The 23,541-nt window shown below is 32.1% G+C and overlaps 3 protein-coding genes across 5 annotated transcripts; 2 read left to right on the top strand and 1 right to left on the bottom strand.

The window, feature by feature from the left end:
• Nucleotides 1-197: 197 nt before the first annotated feature.
• LOC121121101 (uncharacterized) lies at nucleotides 198-1,573 on the top strand. Its single transcript, XM_040715980.1, has 2 exons — nucleotides 198-442; nucleotides 650-1,573. The coding sequence occupies exons 1-2, from the start codon at nucleotides 244-246 to the stop codon at nucleotides 1,432-1,434; spliced, it is 984 nt and encodes a 327-aa protein (XP_040571914.1). The 5' UTR covers nucleotides 198-243; the 3' UTR covers nucleotides 1,435-1,573.
• A 9-nt stretch (nucleotides 1,574-1,582) lies between these two features.
• On the top strand, nucleotides 1,583-2,993 carry LOC121121100 (uncharacterized). Its single transcript, XM_040715979.2, has one exon. The coding sequence runs from the start codon at nucleotides 1,583-1,585 to the stop codon at nucleotides 2,882-2,884; it is 1,302 nt and encodes a 433-aa protein (XP_040571913.1). The 3' UTR covers nucleotides 2,885-2,993.
• On the bottom strand, nucleotides 2,982-5,855 carry LOC121121102 (acetylcholine receptor subunit beta-like 1). 3 transcript variants are annotated; one of them, XM_071889100.1, is made up of 4 exons: nucleotides 5,778-5,855; nucleotides 4,028-4,359; nucleotides 3,701-3,953; nucleotides 2,982-3,266 (listed from the first exon to the last, which is right to left on the bottom strand). In XM_071889100.1, exons 2-4 carry the CDS (start codon nucleotides 4,357-4,359, stop codon nucleotides 3,090-3,092), a joined length of 762 nt encoding a protein of 253 aa, XP_071745201.1. In that variant the 5' UTR covers nucleotides 5,778-5,855; the 3' UTR covers nucleotides 2,982-3,089. The 3 variants fall into 3 exon arrangements, with proteins under 3 accessions (XP_071745201.1, XP_040571915.1, XP_071745200.1); XM_040715981.2 differs by lacking the exon at nucleotides 5,778-5,855 and adding an exon at nucleotides 5,569-5,698; XM_071889099.1 differs by lacking the exon at nucleotides 5,778-5,855 and adding an exon at nucleotides 5,072-5,313.
• Between the last annotated feature and the right edge of the window lie 17,686 nt (nucleotides 5,856-23,541).

Below are 23,541 nucleotides of genomic sequence, written 5' to 3'. Positions count from 1 at the left end.
CTATAGGAGGAGGCATCTAACTATATAAACATAAAATTCAAAAGAACAAATGACGTCATCTTTTGAGGATGTATGAGAAGAATATTCAATTTTTTTGCTAAGGAAAATTGCATAACTCAGTGTTTATCCAAGAAGTAGAAGTATTTTTGGTGTTAACGAAATTCTATACTCAATATACATCGCATGAACTTATTTAAAGGTCTTGATCAAGTTATTTTTGATTTTTTGTAACCTACCTACATTATGGGAAAAGTCGTTTTGGCCTCTCCGGACACAGTCCCGAATAAAAATGATTGGGTGGACAAGTACCTTGTTATTCCAGAATTATCTCACTCTGAAGATCCCTTTCCTTTAGTAGAGAAAGTCTATGAATCCGAAAAAGATGTGGATTTGACCCAAGAGGACATTATTTACTTCGTGGCTAGTTTTTGTGGCACTAAAGATATTATTATTTATTAATTAACATTATACCGATTTTTATTAATGATTCAAGTTTTAAAATATTACTTTGTTTAAAATGAACCATTTTCTACTTTATACAGAAAATAATTTTTATTTCCTACGATCCAGAAAAATTCATCTTATTTTCAAACATTTCATTAATTTTAATTTATCATTAATTTAAATATAATGCTATTTTGATATTTACATAAAGAGAGTGAATGGGATGTGCAAATGAAGCGTCCAATGCAGAATTTTTATGATCGCCAGCTCCTAAATGACCTCTCTGAGAGCTCTTTGAAGAGTCTACCTTATAAAAAAATCAAGTATGTGGTATTTGATGTGGATGGACTATTATTAGATACAGAGAATATTTATACTCTGGCTCAACAAGAGATCCTGAATCCCTTTGGCGTAAAGTTTACTAACGAAGCCAAATGTCTTATGATGGGCCAAAAGCCATTAGATGGAGCAAATACTCTGATTGAGCACTACAACTTAGAGAACAAGTTGGATCCCAAGGATTTTCTGAAGCAACGCTATGAATTATGTGATAAGCTTTTTCCCGATTGCAAACTTTTACCTGGAGTAGAAAAACTACTTAAACATCTGAAAAGTCACTCCATTCCAGCTGCAGTAGCAACTGGAAGTGAGGCTCAACACTTTAAGCTCAAAACTCAAAGCCATTCCAAGCTCTTTGAGGATTCCTTTCGCCATATCATTACGAGTGATCTAGTTAAAAAATCAAAACCCCATCCCGAAATATTTTTATTAGCTGCTTCTCGATTCAAGGGATACTCAACCGAGGAGAATGATCAGGTCTTGGTTTTTGAAGATTCACCATTAGGTATTCAAGCTGCTAGTGCTGCTGGATTTCACTCAGTTCTTATAGAAACAGAGTACAATTTGGATTCTAAAATTAAATCCACCCAAAGACTCCCATCACTGTGTGAATTTAAGCCTGAACTATGGGGTCTTCCACCTTATGAATGATTATTTATTATAATTTCATTAATTACTATGATTTAAAGGATATAATATAATATATGTGCATGTTTATAGATCATTTTTATGTTCTACAACCATATTATGTATATTTCATTATTAACGTTGTATATCCGTCTACTTTCAGCTTACAATTATGGCACAACCTAAAACAGATATCGTGAATACTTTAGTGCAAACAGTGAAACAGGACGTGGAGATTCTGGAGAAAAGTGGGCAGTGGATTTTTTCATCCTATTCTCCTGCAAAAGAATGTGCATCCATTCCTGGAATTGGACTTGATGATATTAGTCCGGAGGAAATGCGTTTTGAGGCCTATACTGCAAAATACAACAATACACTCCCTGCTTTTGAACAAAGCGTTCAAGGTCTTGTTCAAGCATACGCAAACATTAGAAGACAACTTCTAAATCCAACTCCAAGCTTGAAAGAAGCTCTACGGAAGATATACAAGGATGAATCAAGTACTGTTGGTACTAAAAGTGTGTTTGGAGGAAGTAACACTTTTGGACAACAATCCTCGGGTCTATTCGGTGCTTCCTCCAACAATAGTAATAACAATGCTGGTAGTGGGAGTAGTTTATTTGGAGGAAATTCATTTAGCTCATCTTCTCAAGGCTTCGGAAATCAGTCCAACATTCCTTCTAAATCAATTTTTGGGGGTAGTGTGAGTAGTATGACTCAAAATTCATCAAGCATATTTGGTGGTGGTGGTGGTGGTACTGCTTCGCCACAACAAGCTCAGCAAGGGGGTTCAATATTTGGTGGTGGACCTCCTCAACCACAACAAGTCAACTCTGTATTTGGAGCCCCCGCCTCTGTTGGTTCATCATCGAACCCTTTTGCATCATTTCAACAGAAGCCGTCTCAACAGCAATCATCAAGTATCTTTGGAACTCAACAATCGTCTCCACAAACGAACGTATTTGGGTCAGTGCAGCCGCAGCAGCAACAAGTACAACAACCCCAGGGCGGTATTTTTAGCCAACAACCTGAACAAAATCCTGTTGGAGGGATTTTTGCTCCCAGTAGCTCTAACAATAATAATAATAACTCCAGCATATTTAAAAATGACGCGACGTCATTAAATATGGGAGCAGTATCCTCAGAGGCCGAAGGCATGAACGATGAAACAATTGAAGAGTTTCAAACACCTGAATCTTTAGCTTCAAGAACAATTCCAAATACTACCACATCTAATCCTGTACCAAATAATAATAATAATAATAGTAGTAATATATTTCAAACACCTCAAGAATTGCCTAAGAGTGAAGTTAAAACGGGATTGTTTGGGCAAATAATTCGTAAAGCTGAGGATCCTAGTCTTTATTCTAAAATTGAAATATTAACTAGGGAAGAGTTGGAAATATTTAAGACCAAAAATTTCGTTCTTGGGAAAATTCCAGAGATCCCTCCACCAAGAGAGCTTTGTACTTAAAAGACTTATTCGTCGTTTGCTCTTTGATTTTAGGTCCTACCTCTTTTTTAAATTTAAATTTAATAATATAAATCATAAAAATGTTGAAAGAAATATATTTAATTTTTTTTTATTGTATTTCAACTTGATTAGATGATAATTGATTGTAGTAAATGTTAGTATATAATATGCTACATTTGTTATAGTGATCTTGAAATGAATGATTTCATTCAAGTTTTACGAAATTATAGGCCATGTAATCATTTGTAGTTTTTGTCCATTTACCTTCCTCTTCTTCCCATGGGTTTAGGCTAACGAGTTTTAAGTGATATACGAGAGTAATATACTCCTTTGGTAAGCCATCATATTTTTTAACCTTTCGTGTTGCAGAACTTGGAAGTATCTATGAACATAGAAGGAAAAATATAATAATGAAATAACTAGTGTTGGATTCGAGTATTACTCGAACTCGATCATTTTTAACTCGCCCGAAATAATTGAAAAACTCGAAATATTGGAGCACAGATTTATCTCATCTTAAGTTGTTTTTACATTTTTATTGAGTACTTCTTTAAAAAGATGGTTGTGAGATTTTTTGGCAGGAAATTTTTTTAAAGTCTATTTAGTGCCTAATTTTTTGACTACCATATTGAGGTAGTTAAACCAACTTCATCGTTGAACTTTGATTTTATCCATTTTTATTTGTCTCATCCCTTTACTCGAATTCAAAAACTTAAACTCGACTCAACATTCAATAACTCGAACATAATAGTTACAACTCGATTTCAGCATTAGAAATAATTTTCATTTTAACGATATCTTAGCCAATGTTTTTACCTTCGTTGGACAGGTGTCGAAATCATATGAGGATAAATTAGCTTCAGCTTTCCCATTGTGGAAATCCAAGTTCATCATTTCACTGTCATATGTCCAAGAACCGAAAGGTACTTCGCAGTTTATTGTTTTGTTATGTATCGGGGAAAGTTTTTTAAAGCAGCGATGATTTATTTTTACGTTTATGATGAAGACAACTTTTCCATCTGGAAATATCACGACAGGATATTTTTTACTATAACTATCCCCATCATTTCTGAAATAAGAATTTTTTTTTATATTTGCATTGAACGCTATGAAAAGTGTTGAAGAGATATATATGAAGCTCACCCAAGGAAGGGTAAAATATCTGGCTTCCATACCAAATTGTGGGGTAAACTCAAACTTTCAATATCCTTAAAATTATCCCACTTAAGTCTCTCATCATACCAAGTAATTTCATACCAAACATATCCAGAAACTCTTCCAAAGTTGTTTAAATGGAGACATATCGGGTTGAACCCGAATGTTACATTTCCGATGTTACCTCCTTTGTTGTTTGGCATTACCGAGGCATCATAGTTTTCAAATATTATTTTCTTTAATGTTTGAGTGTAATTTGGAGGCTTACCACTCATCACTGTGTTAACAGCATAAATAAATGAAAGTACTTCTATCCACATCTATAAGCATAAATTGTTATGATTAATATTTAATTACTGTCTCTGTTTGTTAAGATTAGGATCCTATTGATATGGATATTTTGAAGTCAATGCTGATTATTTTAGAGGGGAAAAAAATAATAGTTTTTACCCCTCAAATTCACCTTTGATAAGTGAATTTAAGGGCTACTGGGTTATCATTGATACCCCAGTAGCCAGTAGCAATAATAATGGGGAGGAGGGGTGTTAAGATGAAATTCAATTTTAGCCCTATTCTAACTTTTTTTCACCAAAGATATGTGCTGATTAGAAAGTTGTGCTAAAATTGAAAAAGATACATTAACCCACCCCCTACCTACAAGCTATCATGGAAACTTTGATCACAACATAATTCACCTCATTATCATTTAACAAAAAAAAAAAAAAAAAAAAAAAAAATCCTACGGACACCACTGATATTCGGGAGGGCAATCTTCCTAGAACCACCTAAATTGCATACAATATTATCGTTAAATATATCTGAAAACACTATAATAGAAAAGAGATGGATTCAGAATTAAACACATACGTACATATGATCTATTTTTATTTAGTTTTGATTTAAAAAATAGCGTAAACGTATAGATTACAATATCAATTCCTTTTATTTTAGGACCTTATATTTTTGGGATAAAATCTTGGGACAACGGACTTAATTTACATATAAAGGAATGAAATACAATATTGATCTTACTTTAGGAAGTTAAGTTAAGTTGTTGTCTATAGATTCCGGTTGTTTGACTAATTCTTTTGAGTAGTTTACTTGCTCTTTTATACATGGGGTAGGCCAATTATTATTATACTTAAGGAAACTTGTCGTCATATAATTCAATAAACTAGTCCTTCGTAGACATACATGTTGAGGACAAGTTGTAGCTTGTACAAGTAAATGGTATAAGTTGCAAGGGTACAGGGTAGGATTAGACATGTTACAACAGATGGGAACATGTAAAAACTGCCATTGCCTATATTCAAGCATCTATTTTACTTTTTATATCAGTTTGTCAGGATAAAGTAAATACTTATAATTACATATATAAGGTAAATAAATAAAACATTTACAGAAATAAAACATAGTTAATAATGAAAGTTTAAAAAAATATTTTTTTTTACTATTTACTGTGATTGATAATTAAACTATAAGATGAAATTACACAAAAAACAAAACATAATTAAATATAATATATTTACTATATATAGTAAATATAATTTATAATGGGGTGTAACAAGTCCCCTCCGTGTTGGAATCAGAATAAATTATGTGAACTGAATATTGGAACTAATAACATATTACAAGCATATTAATTAAATGAACATCATCATACTAGACTATGATATTGAATAAACTAAAATTAAAATAACACGTTTTATAATAGAAATATTTCTCAACAAAACCTTACCTAGAATGTTTACCTTTTGTGTCAAAATTTTTAAGGTCGAAATTCTTTATAACTGTAAGTATTAGGGAAACAGAGTTTTATGTTGATTTGATAAACAAAGGAAGAAATTTGATTATATAAGAATAGGTGGTTAGATAACTTTGCCTTTTAAAGTTATTGGCAGTGTAACATGTCTCCTCCGTAACAAGTATCCTCACTCTCCCCTACTTATTTTGTGGGACATTATGGAGTACAAATGCCCATGATTAAAATAATCTTATATACATAATAAATAAGTAATTTTGATAAATCAAAATGAAATGATTGCATCAATTAATAGTTGGTAATTAAAATACTTGATGTTGTAATTAAATAAGGTGTTATGAAACGTACAAATTGTGACTCACCATTAATTGGTCGATGATTACTAATAGCGAAAAATAATATTTGGGGAAAGGAGGCCATATGCCCCCTCCCAATAATTATGGTCATGATTTATAGATGGGAATAGTAGTGGGACAGATAATGTTGAGTGGAAAATATAATAATATTCAATAACTGGAAAAAATGAAATGTCTTTTTAATAAAAGTCATAAAAAATATTTAAACACAAATTTTAAAAGTTTTTAGCCCCCCCAAGAAAAATTCTAGCAACGGCCCTGGAAAGAATTAACGGCATAGTAACATAGCTGTAAGGGATAATATATAATTTTAAAAATAAGTGCTTTAAATGTCATTGGTATTGAGAGGGATGATTAACAAACACATTTGTTCAAATGTATAATTGTGTCAATAAAGATTGTATACTCTATACAGATGAAAATTGAGATGAACTAAAGTTCATCATTCACTGTCGAGTTTGTATTCAACATATATATTTACAATATTGTCTAGTCTTCAGAAACATTATTAATGTGGTTAAAGTCTTTTTAAGTCAATTTTGAGAATTTAATATATGTAAATAAGTTTTGAGATGTTCTTTTATAAATATTACGTAAAAGTCTAGATTTTTATTAGTTGTCTACGTGAATTAAATTCTATAATATTATAGAATAGAGTTGAAATAGTGACATACATCGTGTATATAAAATGGGGTGTCCGAGGGGGGGCTGGAAGTTGGTTGTTTCCCCTCCCCCCTTCCCAAATCAAGGAATTTTGAAAAATTATTTACTTATTTTTTTTATATGGAAGAAGAAGTGATGATGAGAAAACATGTGAAAATTTTTTTAGGGATTTATTTTCTTCATTCGATCAAATTATGCTGTGGAACCCAATTCTACTCTTAATTCAACAAAGAATTACAATTATAACTCCGTAACAAATACTCCGTCTTTTACGAGTACACACGAATGTTCAATCAGGGTTGCAATATAATTGAATCTATTTAGAAAAATTTGTTCTCTACTTAGCCAAGGGAAAGAAAATTTATTCTTCAAATTACCAATTCCAAAATAAACAGGCCTGCTAAGAAATTCACACGATTTACATCACCATTCATAACACTAATAAGGGTTAAGAGTAGTAAAAAAATAAATAGCCGACAAAAATACAAAATATATCTTCATACCATTGTGTTCCAGATGATGTAGAAAATTGTTAAAACATCTCCTTCCACCTTCTAACAATATTTATTCATCCCTACAGTCATGATTATATGTGTTCAATTTTTTTTTGATCAAATATATTTTCGAAGACGGATTTTGAATATATTATTTTGATATCAATAAGAAACTTAATCGTATCATTTAATAAATGTTCGTATTTTCCACAGGACCGAGAAGTACAAAAAAGTACAGAAATGTCTGAGCTAACCTCATCCAATTTCTTAACTAGCAAAAAAATCTTTTATATATAAAAAAAACAAAACACCATTTAATTCCTAAGCTAAACACAAAAAATACGGGGGCATATTCATACATACGTTGGAATGTATAACCGAGCCCTTGCACATAATATAATTGTTTAGTCCTACTCTAGAGTATCGGTTTTTCTAACTGGAGAACGTACCCTCCTTAGGGTGTGTGTGTGTGCGGAGGTCAGAGTTCTTTAGGGAAGGCGCAAAACCAAAAATATTATAAATCTTCTTTATTATTAAAGCAAAGTTTGTAGGTCTGTTTTATTTTTGTATCTATAGCTCAATGCGTCATATCGAAAAAGAAATGGGGAGTATAATGTACAATTATTAAAAAATAATGACTATAGTTGTGTTTTAGCAACGAGCGTGTGCAGCTAAAGCTCAACGTGTCATATAAAAAATAAAATAAAAGGTGAGTATCTGTATTATGTCGTTAAACCTAACTAACTTTAGTGAGCAATTTTTGTTGTATTTGATAAGTGAAACAATGTCTTTTATTTTATGAATATGTTATAATTATTCTTTTATTCTTGAGGAGATAATATCTCAGTATTGAGTGACTAAGTGTGAGTGTGGTCATGAAAAACGGAGTGTAACATTGAATATTTGGGGCGCACGCAGAATATATATATATATATATATATTTAGGGTGGAGGATTAATTTTTAACCGGACAAAATAAAAAAAATTACCTCGATGCTGAATTTTAAGATTTTTTTTTGTGGGTGCCCCCTGCTCCACCAATACTTAATAAACCAATAAACTCAAAAACTTAATTTTTTACATGGGAGTAAAGCAGAAAAAAAAAATATATTTTTCATACTTTATAATTTATATTTACTCAAGTTTTCCATTAAGGCTATAAATAAGTATCCTAGGCTGCTTCTTAACAAACCTATTCATAACTTCTTCCTTTTCTATCTTAATACTTTTAGTAAAGTTTATCAGGTCAAGTACAGTCCATCATGGTAGCTCTCAGCACAGTTTTGATTCTCCTAAGACCAGAAAAGCTTTTTTCTGCATTATAGCTTGTAACTGGTAGGATGCAGGCAATTCCCAGTAGAGTGCAAATATTTGAAAAGGTATCCCTATCTCACTTGTTCAGAGCAAATAAGAGATGCATTTGCTTATCTATTGAATTTTCCCACCTTATTTTCCACATCTGAAGCTCCACTTTCAAACTTTCGGCAAATCTTATTTGTAGATACCCAACTTTTGGATGAGATCTCAGGGGCGTCCGCAGGATTATATATATATATTTTTTTAGGGAGAGGTGGAATTAAATTTCTAAAATGATATTTCAAATTTTATAAAAAATTGAAATATCCATAACTAATCACAAAAAGTTAAATTTTTGTGTAAATTTTTTTTACCTCTATTCATTTCTTTTTTTTGTGTAAATCTTTTTCAGCAACAGTTCAAAAAGACTCAGTTTGACATCTTTTGATAGCTTGGAGAACCTAGTACTCATTTCTGAAATCACAGTATACAGAAATGGAATAATAATAGTATACGTATAACGTATACTGTTAAACTTGAAGTAAGAGTGTTGATCCTATATTTCTTTAATGAAGTCTTTCTTGGTATACGTTCTTCTCCTCCAACTTTCTCACTGAACTGAAGAATATACGAAGACCACAAATGAAATATTTCATCCATCCCTCTTCTCATCTTTCTAGATCATCCAACACATTATCGATTTTTGACCAGCCAGAGAAAATATCCAGATCTCTCTTTTGCAGTTTCCCTGTAATACCCTTCAACGACTGTAAAATGTTTCCTAGAGATATAAAGTTTTTGATGGGAGCAACTAATCCCTGGGCATGAGGGAGAGTTTATCTATCCTAGTTGTAGGACTCATCCAGTAAAGATTTGAACTTTTCATAGTTTTAATGGGGCATGACACATACCACATTTTATCAAGAAACAAAAAAATTGCTATATGTGTATTTCATATATGAACATTTAAAAAAAATAACTAAATAACTAAAAATAATTGCAACGAAAAAGTTGCACCCAACGTGGGGCTCGAACCCACGACCCTGAGATAGCCCTAGGGCAACCTAAAGTTGCCATATTATGATAATTTCTAGAGTAACCACAGGCTTGCTTGCTACAAATCTTACTACATTTGCTTTTTTTATAATGATTTTAAAATAAGAATTACATATGTTCGTATGTATCTATGTACACTCTTATTTAGAGGAGATTATAAGGTTTAGGGAGGAAAAAAAATGAAGAGAGAATAAGACAAAAGACTTTTGACAATAACATGAAAAATGAGTGAACGACATTTCAACTTGAATATTTTTTCTATTCTAAATCTTATAATCTTTATATGAAGCAGAAAAGTTAGAATTACTTTAAATTTCTTAATGTCCCGGGCAACACCTAGTAAACTTACTTTAGTTTTTTGTTTTATATGAAATAGTGGTTTGTTGGTCTAAAAATTATTTTTTTATACAAATACTATTTAAAGGCCGCCATGTCCTTGAAGGCCAAAATATTGTTACCAGAACCATCTCTTGAGTCTTAAAAATAGCAAAATCCGTTCATTGGTTTGGGTGTGATTCCCGAACAAACAAACACACGCACGTATAATATTAAAGAAGGGAACTTTGTTAAGGAAAAACTAATTTTAGCTATTAAAAAAAGGAAAAAAGGTTGTTGTGTGTGCTCCTTCTTCTTTATTGTTCATAATTTAATAGGTCGTGGTGGTGCTAACTGATTCCTTTGAAGTAAGGATTATAGCTTAGTTTTGGTGTAAATTGTTTAAAAAATTTATAACAATAACATAACATAATTTAAATATATTTATAATATTTTTCCCTCACTATTTTTATGATGAACCGTGGCCCGATCAGTGTGGTTTAGGGGGGAGGGTTTTTAATATTTCGAAAATATAATATCAATTTTGGCTCTGATTTGAAGAAAGAATGATACTTTGGATATTGCTTTATTTTATTAGACTCAATATTTCATGAATTTAAATAAAAAAAACTTGGACGCCCAGGTAATAAAGGAAGCTTCACGGATGGTCATCCTAAGATAACCTTGATGAGCCACAGTTACGCCATAGATATGAAGTTAAATATAAATAATAATATATTCATAAATGTTGTAGAAATGACCACCTTAACCCCAAAATCATAATTATATTAACCATTCTAGAAAATTCTTGATAAGGCCTGAATGGAATAAAAATGGGAGGGAGCAAGCCCCCTTCCCCTGCAATTTCAACATCTTATTCTTCTTTGATTGGTTAACAGTTTATATATTACTAGTAGTAGTACCCGGTAATGCTCGGAGTCATTATGTATCTTTGACAGACAAACTTTTCAATAATAATATCATTTATATTAATAAAGTAAATCTATAACTTCCCTACAAATTATCAGTGTTACTCTCCGTTTTCATGAGAACACTCACGCGTAGTCACTCAATACATATATATTCTCTCCTCTTTGTAATGAAATAATGGCAGTATTTTTTTAGAATAGGTTGGAATTACGCTTCACTTATCCCCGGTACAATACCAAGAAACAAAAAAAGTAGAAGTGGGGTGCAACTCTCAGAGAAAGTAAGAGTCGCGCCTTCACTTCTTTTTATGAAGTATTGTTCATTTTTCTATTCTTCTCCCGTGGGTGATTCCACGTCAAGTGTACAGACCCTCACGGCGTGACTATTACCGATTTGGATGATTTTAGGTGAGCTGGCTTTTCTATATGAAATAAAAGAGTGTGTGAAATATTAGGGTTCTGTGACTCCCCTGGACCGTTCTAGGCCCGCTCAAAGTTGGGCCTGATGCGTTGGACCTGGGTTGTTTAGAAGGCCATAATTCTGCTCATAGTGGCTCAATTTTAACACAATTTACGTCAAAAGATGCACAAGAAAACAAACTTTAACTTATATTCAATTATAATCTTATTTTAATCAAAAATAAAAGTTTGGGGCTCTGGCACAGCCTTCAAAATGGCGCCCCCGCCAAGCAGCAAACCTGATTTTCTTTTAATTTTCGTAGAGCATGTATCAGTATGTGTTTTCAAACATATCTCAAATTCAGAGTGGGATCTTAATGGGATCACTTCCAACAAGAGGATTATTTAGAGTATACAGAGCTGTTTTTATAGCATATTGGTATTATTTTTCTATATTTAAACTCGTATTATAAATAATATACATATTTTCTGTTGATTAATAAAATAAAATAGTATTCTTATTTAAGTATAATATAATTGAAAATTTATATATTTTATAAAATAACACTATGATATTGATAAAGTCAATAATTTAGTATTCATAACAAAGAAATTACGTACTCAAAGTACTTTAAATTCCCACACAGTTTTATAGCGCATTAAATAATTGAAACATTGAAATGTATTATTGTACATTAATTGATGCGTGCATTTTGAAGAAAACTATTAAGTCAGACAGATTCTAAAATTGAAATAACCAGGTGATAAAATGGCATTTGCAAATAAAAAGGATTTTCGTAATTATTGTGCAGATCCAATAAAAACACACAAAAAGAAGTATTACGGAACAGATCTTCGGGATGTTTCAAAGCCCCATTTAGTGCAGTTTTCTTCTTTATTAAAGGCATGTGATATACTTTGCACTGGATGCAGGAAAACACTCAATAAAACAGATTCTCCTATATCACCAACAGAAACAGAAATCAGTGTTTCTCCAATAGCAACAGAAATTGATTTCATATTTACTGAGGATGAAATTTTGGAGCAAAATATTGAAATGGAGACTTTAAATCAGTAACTGACTCTTTTAGAGAAAAGTCCATTTGACCAACGAAAAGCTGATAAATCAAAAACCTATGCTTTATCAAAGCGAGAGAAAGTACAGGAATCCGTAAAAAGACTTAGTCATTGGTTCTCTTGAAGAAAATAGATCGAATGTTTCATTATGTGAGGAATACTGCATGCCTGAAGTGATTAAAGGCCTAAAAGAAAACTATTAAGTTTCAAATAATAAACAGAAAATTCAGACTTTAACAATTTTCGCCAAGACGAGGAACATCAGATTAATGATGCAGAATTTCATTTGCTCACAACGAATGGCAGTTCAGGCAAAGAAATTACTCGAGGAAAGAGGCATGTTGTCATATCCTAATCTAAAGGAGGGCAAGCCACTGGCACCTGATTTAATAAACAAAGTGGTCGAATTTTATCGTTCTGATGATTCAAGTAGAGTGTTACCTGGTAAAAAAGATTATGTTGTAATACGAGAGCCTACTGGCAAGAAATACATACAAAAGCGATTAATTCTGAACAATTTAAGTGAACTTTATTAGAGATTTAAAGATACAAGCCCAAATTTGAGCATTGGATTTTCAAAATTCGCTTCCCTTTGACCAGAAGAATGTGTTCTTGCTGGTACTAGTGGTACACACTCTGTATGTGTTTGCACTTTTCATCAAAACATTAAACTTATGATCGTAGGATTGAGAATGGCCGAAATAACAACTTACCAAACGTACTGTCATGTTATCGTATCTATTGTATGCAACCCTGCATCACCTTCGTGCTACTGTCGTACTTGTGATTCTTGCAAAAGTACTGAAGATCATGAAAATATATTACTCAACAAATTTGAAGACAACAACATCGACGGGGTACAATTTCAACAGTGGGTATTCACGGATAGATGTGAATTAACTTCTATAGTACTTCCAATACAAGATTTTGTGGAGCGTTTCCTTGAAAAAACAGTCAAGCTAGCAAAACACGACTTATTGCAAAGACCCAAGGCAACTTCTTAACAAAGAAGAAATTACGGAGGAAGAAGTTGTGAAGTTTTTGAAAGGTTGCATTAAATATACACATAGATCGGTCAGAGTAAAATTGTACTCCACAAAAAGAAGGGATGGCAAACTTCTTTGCCCCCATCAGTGAACCGGCCGATAGATTAAATGAATGCCCGTTATACACGGTACATAAAAATAAACTATCTTTCCGGTGTATTGGTAAAATTAAACTTTACAGAAAACGTTTAGAAGTCATACTTTTTTAATTTTATATATTAATTAAATTTTTTTAGTGGTTCTGGTAAAAATATAATTTGCCCTTCAAGGCTATAGCGGGCTTTAAATAGTACTGGGAGGATAATGAATGAAAGAAATGAAGAAATTTTCAAAAAAAATTATTAATTTTCTTAACTTTAGAGACAGAGTGGATTAGAGCAGAAAAAATATTCAAGGTGAATTGTCGTTCGCTCCCTTTCATATTATTGTCGAAATTCCTTTGTCTTATTCTCTCTTGATTTCCCTCCCTCAAAAACCTTATAATCTCCTTTAAAAGAGTGTGCAAAGATATATACCAACATGCAGCAAAAATAATTCTTAAAATTGTATGGTCTTTATTTTTGTTTTGTAATAAATTGTTGTTTTTGTCATGCAATATTTGCAAAAATGAGGCAGTTATTGAGAATTATAACTTTTGACGATATTATTCTCCATAACTTTATTGTTTAAGTGTGAATAATATCTTTGTAGGTTTATGTTTATTTTTAAAATACCAAAGAAAGCTATCCTACTACTATTTTTTTTTTTGCAATTTTCTTAACGAATTTCGATTTGGTAATTTTTTGACAAAAATAAAACATGGATTTCTTATCTAGACAATTTTTTTGGATGTATATATCATATAATTAATAACATAATATAAAAAAAAATCCTAATAATACATATATTACAATGTTCATCCGCACCAAATGGGTCTAAACATTGAGAATAAATGCTTATTGACCATTGTCAACATTGTTCTCCAGCTCCCTCCTTGGCCAAGCAACGCCGGGCAAACTTTTGCTAGTAGCTTATATTATGGAAAAGTATTGATATGTTTAAATTAAAAAAAGATCTTTTTAAAAATATGCATTTCCAAGGATTTTTGTTGAATTAATAGGTGATCCCATTTTTTAGGGGGAGGGATGTACTAGCAAGTAGGCAACGTTTTTATGATATTGTTTACGATTTCAATGTCAATATCATGAGTTCATGCCCCGTAACAAATTATAATAACTAATATCACTGGATAATATAACACCACGCTTTGTACAAATTCAAATAAAATATTAAATAATTATTAATTATGTTTGAAATATTAAAATTATCTAATCCTCGTGAATGGATCCCTTTATTGTTTTGATCCTGGTACCTCATTCCCAGGGAAGGAGTCCATTCCCCTCTCGTATGAGTTAAATAAGATAAATTCATTTTTTGGCTTGAATTCATTTGAACAAAATTCCCCCTCTAATTGTTCCCTTGTTTTATATATATATATATATGCATCTTGAAAAAGAAACAGGTATATATATAATATATACATTCATGTAATGGTGAAATTTTTTAGCATTTAAAAAACAGAAACCTAAAATCAACATAGTTGCTCAGCCAATTTGAATAGTGTTTTGGAGGAGAGTAGCTTATCTGTCATGACGTATCCTTAGATCAGCTACAAACAGTGATGGGAGGGGAAGAAGGAAATAAACAAGAAAATATGCAAAAATTAGTCCAATGACGATCCTCAATGCTACGCTTATCCCAACAAGGACTTACAATTATAACAAGACAATTTAAAGTAACAAAACTTGTTGAGGTTTGAAGATTAGAAAAAGACAAAGTTTTTAGAAATATACCTATCATAGAGATCAAATACATAGAGTGTGACATATTGAGCATTAGTAAGGGATTTTTTTTTTTGACAGCTGACCGAAGAAACATATAGGGCTTTCCGCTATAACAATTTTATCAAAATAAAGGCATAATTTGTTACATCGTTACTATACTTGTAAGATATATATATATATATAGTCCCACTTTAAACATGAAGACTTGTGTGCCCTATAACTTTACCTCCAAAGCGGCATCTTTCGCAAAAATATCGGTTTTTAGAAAAATAATTAGGCATTTCAATCTATTAATGGTCATCTCCTGAATCAAACCATCCATTCACACGAACTAAATCTATTTCAAAATGTTATGGAGTGATAAAATTTTATCGTTTTGGGAAAATGTGAAAGTCAGAGTATTCAAGGGAACAAAGTTTGGAGCATACTCACGAATCTTATTCTATTTAAGAATAAATAATTATTGACTTTTGAGTTGAATTATAGACGGAATAATCTTACAAATCCATCATTAACCTTTTGAGTGGCTAAATAAAATTATATTTCAAATTGGAATAAAATATTAATATAATGCATAAAATAAAATAGTATTACTTATTAAATATGGGTGAAAAAATCTAAGTAATGCAGAATAATACATTGGATAGATAGAAAATATTTGAATTGTGAGTGTTTTGGATATCAAGTCTTACTTTGCAATTAGGCTTACAAGTATTGTTTTGAGCAATTGAAACTTTTCATAGTTATTGTATTTTTAAAAAAAGGGTGGGGGGGGGGGTAATATCTCCTTGGTTACAGCGTGGTTATTTTACGTGAATGCGACTTTTGTTTTCAAGCATACATAAAAAATCCTCGTGATTTGACATTAACTCGAGCTCAAAGACTCGAAACTAGACTCAGACTTGTAAAAATGACTCGTGAAAACCACTCTGACCTTCAATGGGGACATTATTTTATACTTTATACATGATTTGCGTATTTCTACTTCAAAACATAGTATAAATTCAATTTAAGAATTGAAAATAGGGAAGAATCCATCATCTGTATTTTTATCGTTTTTAGACCATTGCTATCCCTTTGTGACTTGGAATCTGTGGATAGGGAAACAAGATGACTTTATTCAATACGTTGAATTATCATTCAAGAAATATTTTATGCTATTTTACTACAATCGTTACTATCACAGCACTCTCCATAAATATAATTCACAGTTACTTAAGAAGCGTGCCAAGGAACAGTAAAGCTTATGATAATAATCGTTCTTCATATTATATTGTCTAGACTCTATACCACATTCTACGATTGAATTCCAATCTTTCCCTTTCCAATGAGATGACAAAGGTCCCCATTTAATTTCTTAGGAGGGATCAGAAAACACATTAATCATACCAGTGTGAAACCATAAGTGAAAAAACAACAACGATAGCTACATAGGTAAGAGAGGAAATAATGAGGTCAAAATCACATGAATTGAGTATAGGGAAAACAAAAATTGGGGATTTGGGAGAGGATAAAAGGACGACAATTTAAGGTATGAAAGAGAATGGGAACAACAACACAACAGTGCATGTTGCATTTCAATCTGTGGTACAAAGCATAAGATGTAGTCCTTAGTAGGGTATTCACGACGACAACATTGAAAGTTCCATCGTTCATTAATTCTTTGAAACATAAATTTAAAAAAATAAAGTAAAATGCCATTAATTTCAATTACAGATACAGTTAGACATTATATATATATTTTTTCTGTTAAAATGTAGACAACATGAAAGAAAGTAATAAAAAAAAAAAAATCTTGATATCATGGATAAAAACTATGTAGATACGATATTATACATCCTACATATGAAAAAAAAAATTATTTTTTTTTGATCCCACTCATTCTCTTATTTGGTCATAAAGAGGTGTTTCAAGTATTTTAAAGCGGATCTTATTGAGTAATCAGTTTTTTTCTGCAACTCTCGGGTCATATTTTAATGTTTGAATAGCAATAACAATGTTTATTTACTTTACATGTCGTTACCCTTTTTAGAAGCAGGCAACTTTTCAACCGAAAAGAAACAGAGATACAAATGCCCCAAATCAGTTGGTATTCAGCCAATTCTTCTCAACTACGGAATAATTATTCAATGATTGGTAACAACTTAAAAGGAGCTAATTTTAATTCAACCAATCAAGTACAGAACATTGATTAGGAGTATACAATTTGAAATATCGACAGCTAACAGCAAAATACTCTTTATATTTTTGTTTTAGCGGTTTATCACCGTGTTTACACTGTTTATTTTTTTAATTATGAATTTTTCTAATATTATCAGGGGTGATTAACTGAGGGGAGCCTGGCAACCACTTTTTTTTTTTTTTTTTTTTTTTTGAGAATTTACAATTATGATCTATCCCATATTATAATTTCCAAAAAATTAGGAACACCAACCTTTTTCTTTAGGACAAACATGTCCTCTTTTTACATCCTGAAAATCAACTTAACCCATAAAAAATCGGACATTTCATGAATTTATAAAAAAGTCCCCTGAACGCTCTTGACAGGATGTAAAAAAAAGGACATGCCCTGGCAAATGAAGATGTCTAGTCACGCAACATATAACAGTAAAATAAAATCTTTTTTTTTTTTTAATTATGTACAGTTAATTGCCCTTCAACTTTCATAAACGTTGTGCAGAGCCTGATTATGTCACTTCTTAGTGTTTTAAACGCTTATTGCTCCACTTTAATTAGTTCTTATTAAGCTATAAGTAGTTCCTTCATCATGACTAGCTTCTTGAAATAATCAAAAATACACAGTATTTTCCTTTCAGCTTTTTTTATGAGTTGACTTGTATGATTAAAAGTAGCTAAGTCTAGATATTATGAAATCAAAAAGGGCATTACATTGGATTCATATTTTTATATTTATTTATATAATACAATGACTTTCGTTTTAAATTTGTGTCATTCCATACTCAGTCATTGGTTATTATATTGATAAAATTGACTATTCAATTTATATAATAGTTAATAACTAACATCTAAATAATAATTAATTATTATAGATTTTTTTTAATGGTCTACATTGAACACTAAAAATGAGATTGCAGTCTTCTATTCCGATTGTACCTACAAAAAATCAAAGTTTATATATTTTTTTAGGCTTTACAATATGATTTACACTGATAAAGCAAAGACGAAAGCTTGGGAGATCTATTTTGTGACAGTGGTTGAGGGGCAATTTTTGAAGGCTCTTATAGAACATGAAAGTTTTTAGTTATATATCTTAACTGGAATATATCAATTTAACCATTTAACAATTATGAATCATAGGGCCAAGGCTTTTGATATGTATAGCCGTGAATGTTAACAAATGGGTTACTAAAATTAATGAATTCTGCTCTTTTGTATTGTGAGGGCCAGAGTATAGTCCTGCTGGAACGCATAGTTCCCTGTTGTGCAGTTGGACTTCACCCAGGGCACCACCACTTCCTTGACAACGTCCTGGTACTCCTTGGTCCCGATTCAGGAACCAATATGGGAGCATCCTCTTCCTGTCTCATGCCAAGATTTCCAGCATCATCACGGAGCCTGGGGACTTATTCTGGTTAACCGGTGGAACTTCTCGACCACGTAAGCGAGGTAGCTGTTGTTCCTAGAGTTTCTCGACTAGTCCACAGCCCAGTTTTTCTTGTCCTGTTCCTGTGTCAGGTGCTAATCAAATAAGCTATACTTTGTCTTTTGTCCTCCATCTCGACAATGAAGGAACCGATTTTTGTCAGTTGTAGCTCATTTGAACGCTAATATTGACCGAGATTATTGTGTTAAAGAATCTTGAAGCCTAGTTCTCGAATGCAGTCTCCCTAACACTATCAAAGAGGAAAAAACAACATTGTTTAGGTTTGTAACAACGAAAAAAAAAATTATTAGGATTTTAGGCCTAAATATATGTACTCTCTTTTTTTTCTTCTTTATAATGAGCTTTATCTATCTACGCCCGCTTAAAAATGATATTTCCCCATACAAATAGACAGATATACATATGCAGACAAATTTTATTTTCTTAATATATATTTTTCAAACTTTTGAGTCTGTTTGTCTTTGTATTTTCACCTGTACAATACCTATAAATTATAGATTCAAAGCAATGACTTTTGTTCATTTTGATAACGCCACCATTCAGACAACTAATTCTTCGCATTTTTAGAAAACATTTGGCTTCAAACTCCTTAGTTTGTAATTTACAATATTTTTGGATACTTACTCTTATATACATTATACTGTATGTTAGATAGGCACATATATCATGTATTATATATAAACTTCAAAGCATGACACATATATTCATTTTTCAACTCTTTATATTAGTTAAATAACGCATTATGATATAATGTTTTTTCTAGGTTGAATAATCATTGAAGAATTTCACTTTTATTTATATACAGCTCAGCGTTACCTCGCTAACACAAAAAAATATACAGGGTATTTGTTATCAGCTGTCGATGATTCTACTTTTTTTCTCCAAATCAGTGTTCTGAACATTAATAGGCTCAGTTAGAATTGGATCCTTTTATGTTTTTAACAATTTTCAACAACTATTAAATTATAATTTTATATTTGTGAAGAATTAGCTAACAATTACCAACTGATTTTAAGCCATTATTGTATAGCGTTTGTATATGAAAGGTTGCATGATATACATTGTAGTTATATTGATGGAATATCAAGATCATCAATTTCATTTGTTAAATACATAAAAACCTTTTAAACAAAGACTTGTATAGTAGCAGTCTTTGTCCTCTTTTCATTATTAAACTCAAACGCCATTAATATTAAAATATAAGTGTGGGGAATTAGTGTTTATTTTCGGACTGAAAATCTTAGACCGATCTAGGACCAGTATTGCGACGTTACATCAAAAGTGTATACTATAATCAGGGGTTTGAAGTTGATTGGTTGGATTGCAATTATCTTTTGTTGAGCTTTGAATAATTTCTAACAATGATAGAATAATAGTTCTAAAGTTGGGAAGTATTGGTCAGCTACCAACTGACTTTGGGCCTTTAAATCTTTTCTATTAGGAAAATGAGAGGTTGTGAGATACAATAAAGGTAACGACGTGTTATCCTTTCTTTAAAGATCAAACTAATATGGTTCTTTATGTCTAGATCGGACACTTAGGAAAATTCAGTTTAGATCAGTGCACGAAATATCAATCTAGACTAATATTATTTGCTAATTGTTGAAGAAATCATGTGGCTATATAAATTATGAACATTGTTACAATTACGTCATATCATATGAAGTTTAAAGTGTTTCATATGTGTACAAATCATATAACTGGGATGGGACGAACATTGGTGTTTAGGTGCACGATTTAAAACCAATTAAATTTCAGTTCATTATCTAAAACTGCCATCTTGACCGAACGGTCTCAAACAGAGTCTCAACACTAGAATGAAAGTAATGTCCATTTTATTATTCAATGAATGAGACAAAGAAATTTTATTAAAAGTAGGGAACTCTTTTGAAGTGAAAATACAAAAAAACGAAGAAAACGTTGCGTACAGACAAAGTAAAATTAACTATTTATCTATGTTATTGTGTGCTTATTATTTAATATCTCTGACTCATAATGCATGAAAAGCGAATATATATATGTATATCTGTCGTATATAAGAATCAAGGATGAATTCATTTAAAACAGATCAATCCATTTCCGGACATTATTTGCTTAATAGACTGAATCATTATATATCCAATGTATGCTAATAAATGCGTTGTCTGTCTAGAAAAGTGTTGTGTCGAATGGATAAATTATGAACTTTGTTAAACATGACTTGAGTCTTTGATTTTTTAAAAAGTGGAGTGCATATAGGGTTCTATGTAAACATTCTTTAGCGTTCCCGTTTTATTTTTGTTGACACCCTGAAAAATGTTTTTTTAATTATCTACAAGTTTTTATTTTTATTGGGTGATAAGCCTTAAATATTGAGTAACTAAGTTTGATTATACTCATGAAAAATGGAGGGTAACACTGAGGATTTGTTGGGGGGACTTGTCTTTTTTATTAATCCATCAAAGTTTGTCTGTTTCTCGGCACTTAACTACTCTAGGTGATGCAGGCTACTACCGTTTGTTGAGTAATATTTCTATTGTTTTTGAAGATTTGGCTAACTAACAAATGATTTTGTGCCTTTTTCTTTCTGTTTTTTTCCGGAGGTCTCGTCGTAATCGTCATGCTAAAAACATTCTTTGAGCAATACATTTCGTTTAGTCATAGGAGACGAAATTAAGAATGTAATAGTTATTCTCTTCTTAACTTGATAAGAACCAGCTGTTTTCCCCCTAATTATTTAATGATTGAGTCTTGTTGCTGTGCTTCCAGTGTCTCCCAATCCTATTAATCAATTTCCACCCCCTTAATGATAATGATTTTAACGAACCTCTTGATCATGGACTGTTATCCTATTTTAAGCCTTTTTTCTTTCTTTTTAGGAGGACAATTGGGAGCAGCAATAAATATTGTCAGGTAATATATGAATATAATTAAGGTTGTCTGTAAACTAATACCTAAAATCAAACAAAAATCCAATTTTTCCCCATCACAAACTAACTATGTAATTGTTTTATTTTAAATAATGAATTATAATGATTGTAACTACATACATATTATATACATTGCTTTTGTACAAAATATATATCTTGATATTTTAGAAAGAAAGTCACTTTGTCAATTTTTAAGATAATTGTCCCTTGATTTCCTCACTTTACCTATCTACTTAGGTAAAACAAATTAAGAAGGAATATAGTTTCTTATCCAAAGAAACGCTCTATAATAGTTGACAGATTATCAAAGGTAGAGTTTTCCTGTGTACTAGGTCTCTTTTCCTTTAGTCGTTCCAGCCTTCTTTTTTGGAGCTCCTGCTGTTGTTTCTTCTTTTGCATTTGGTAAAAGGCCCTTTTTGCTGCTTCTTTTTTACGCATCTCTTCCATAGCCTCCGGTGAGGGACGCTGTAAACGCGGATGTTGCCTGTGAGGACCAGGAGGTCTTTGTCGGAAACGGGTATAAGGTTGTCTAATTTGAGGGGTTGGTTGTGATGGTGGTTGTCTGAGGGGGAAGTTGGGCTGACGGATTTGAGGATTGGGCCTACTGATTTGTGGAGTGGGTTGTTGAATTTGTCGGTTAGGTTGTTGAAGTTTTCGATTGGGTTGACTGATTTGTGGAGTGGGTTGTTGAATTTGTCGGTTAGGTTGTTGAAGTTTTCGATTAGGTTGACTGATTTGTGGAGTGGGTTGTTGAATTTGTCGGTTAGGTTGTTGAAGTTTTCGATTGGGTTGACTGATTTGTGGAGTGGGTTGTTGAATTTGTCGGTTAGGTTGTTGAAGTTTTCGATTGGGTTGACTGATTTGTGGAGTGGGTTGTTGAATTTGTCGATTAGGTACTTGAAGTATTCGATTAGGTTGATTGATTGGTGGAATAGGTTGTTGAATTTGGGGATTGGGTTGACTGGTTCCTGGATTGGGCTGACTTATTTGTAGATTGGGTTGTCGTATTTGAGGACCTGATGATTGTTGAATTTGTCGATTGGGTTGATTGATTTGTGGACCTGAGTGTTGTCTGATTTGTGGAGTGTGCTGTTGAGTTTGTCGATTAGGTTGACGGATCTGTGGACTTGATGGTTCTCGGATTTGTGGAATAGGCTGTCGGATTTGAGGACGTAATGGTAGTTGTATTTGTGGAGTGGGTCTGCGGATCTGAGGGATTAGTGGCTTTCCTAAAGAAGGTTGTTTAGAGCTATTTTGGGGAAGTGGTGGTCCACTTTGAGGTGTGGATTCTTTAAGTAACGTCGTTTTTTCACCGACGACTGGACGACTTGGCTGACGTACAAAAAAAGTAGACTCAGGTAAACGAGTACTGACAATGATACGTTGAGATGATTGAGTGGTTGAATCTGTGGTTGTCTGAGTCGTCTTTTCAGTGTTATTTTGAGAACTTACAAAACTTTCATGATGAACGATATTGAAGGGTAATTTAACTCCTCGAGACACAACACAACATCGAACCATTCCGAATCCGCAGGACTCTCCGAAAGTAAAGTCCAAGTTCTCATCTTCGCACTCATTTGAAGCTACGCAAGTGCAGTGTCGTCTCTGAGGCAAGGAAGATGATTTCCCTAGGGATGGACCAATGAATTGGGAGACATCTCGTTTGTATATACGTGAATTCCTGTTCAGATCTTCTGGGACATTCAAATATTTGTCAGAACAACACTGCTTTGTTGGAAATGAACACTTAATA

Source organism: Lepeophtheirus salmonis, chromosome 6, assembly GCF_016086655.4.
Source record: "Lepeophtheirus salmonis chromosome 6, UVic_Lsal_1.4, whole genome shotgun sequence".
NCBI lineage: Eukaryota > Metazoa > Arthropoda > Copepoda > Siphonostomatoida > Caligidae > Lepeophtheirus > Lepeophtheirus salmonis.
The sequence above is the reverse complement of the archived record's forward strand: the minus strand, read 5'-3'. Positions and strand labels throughout refer to the sequence as shown.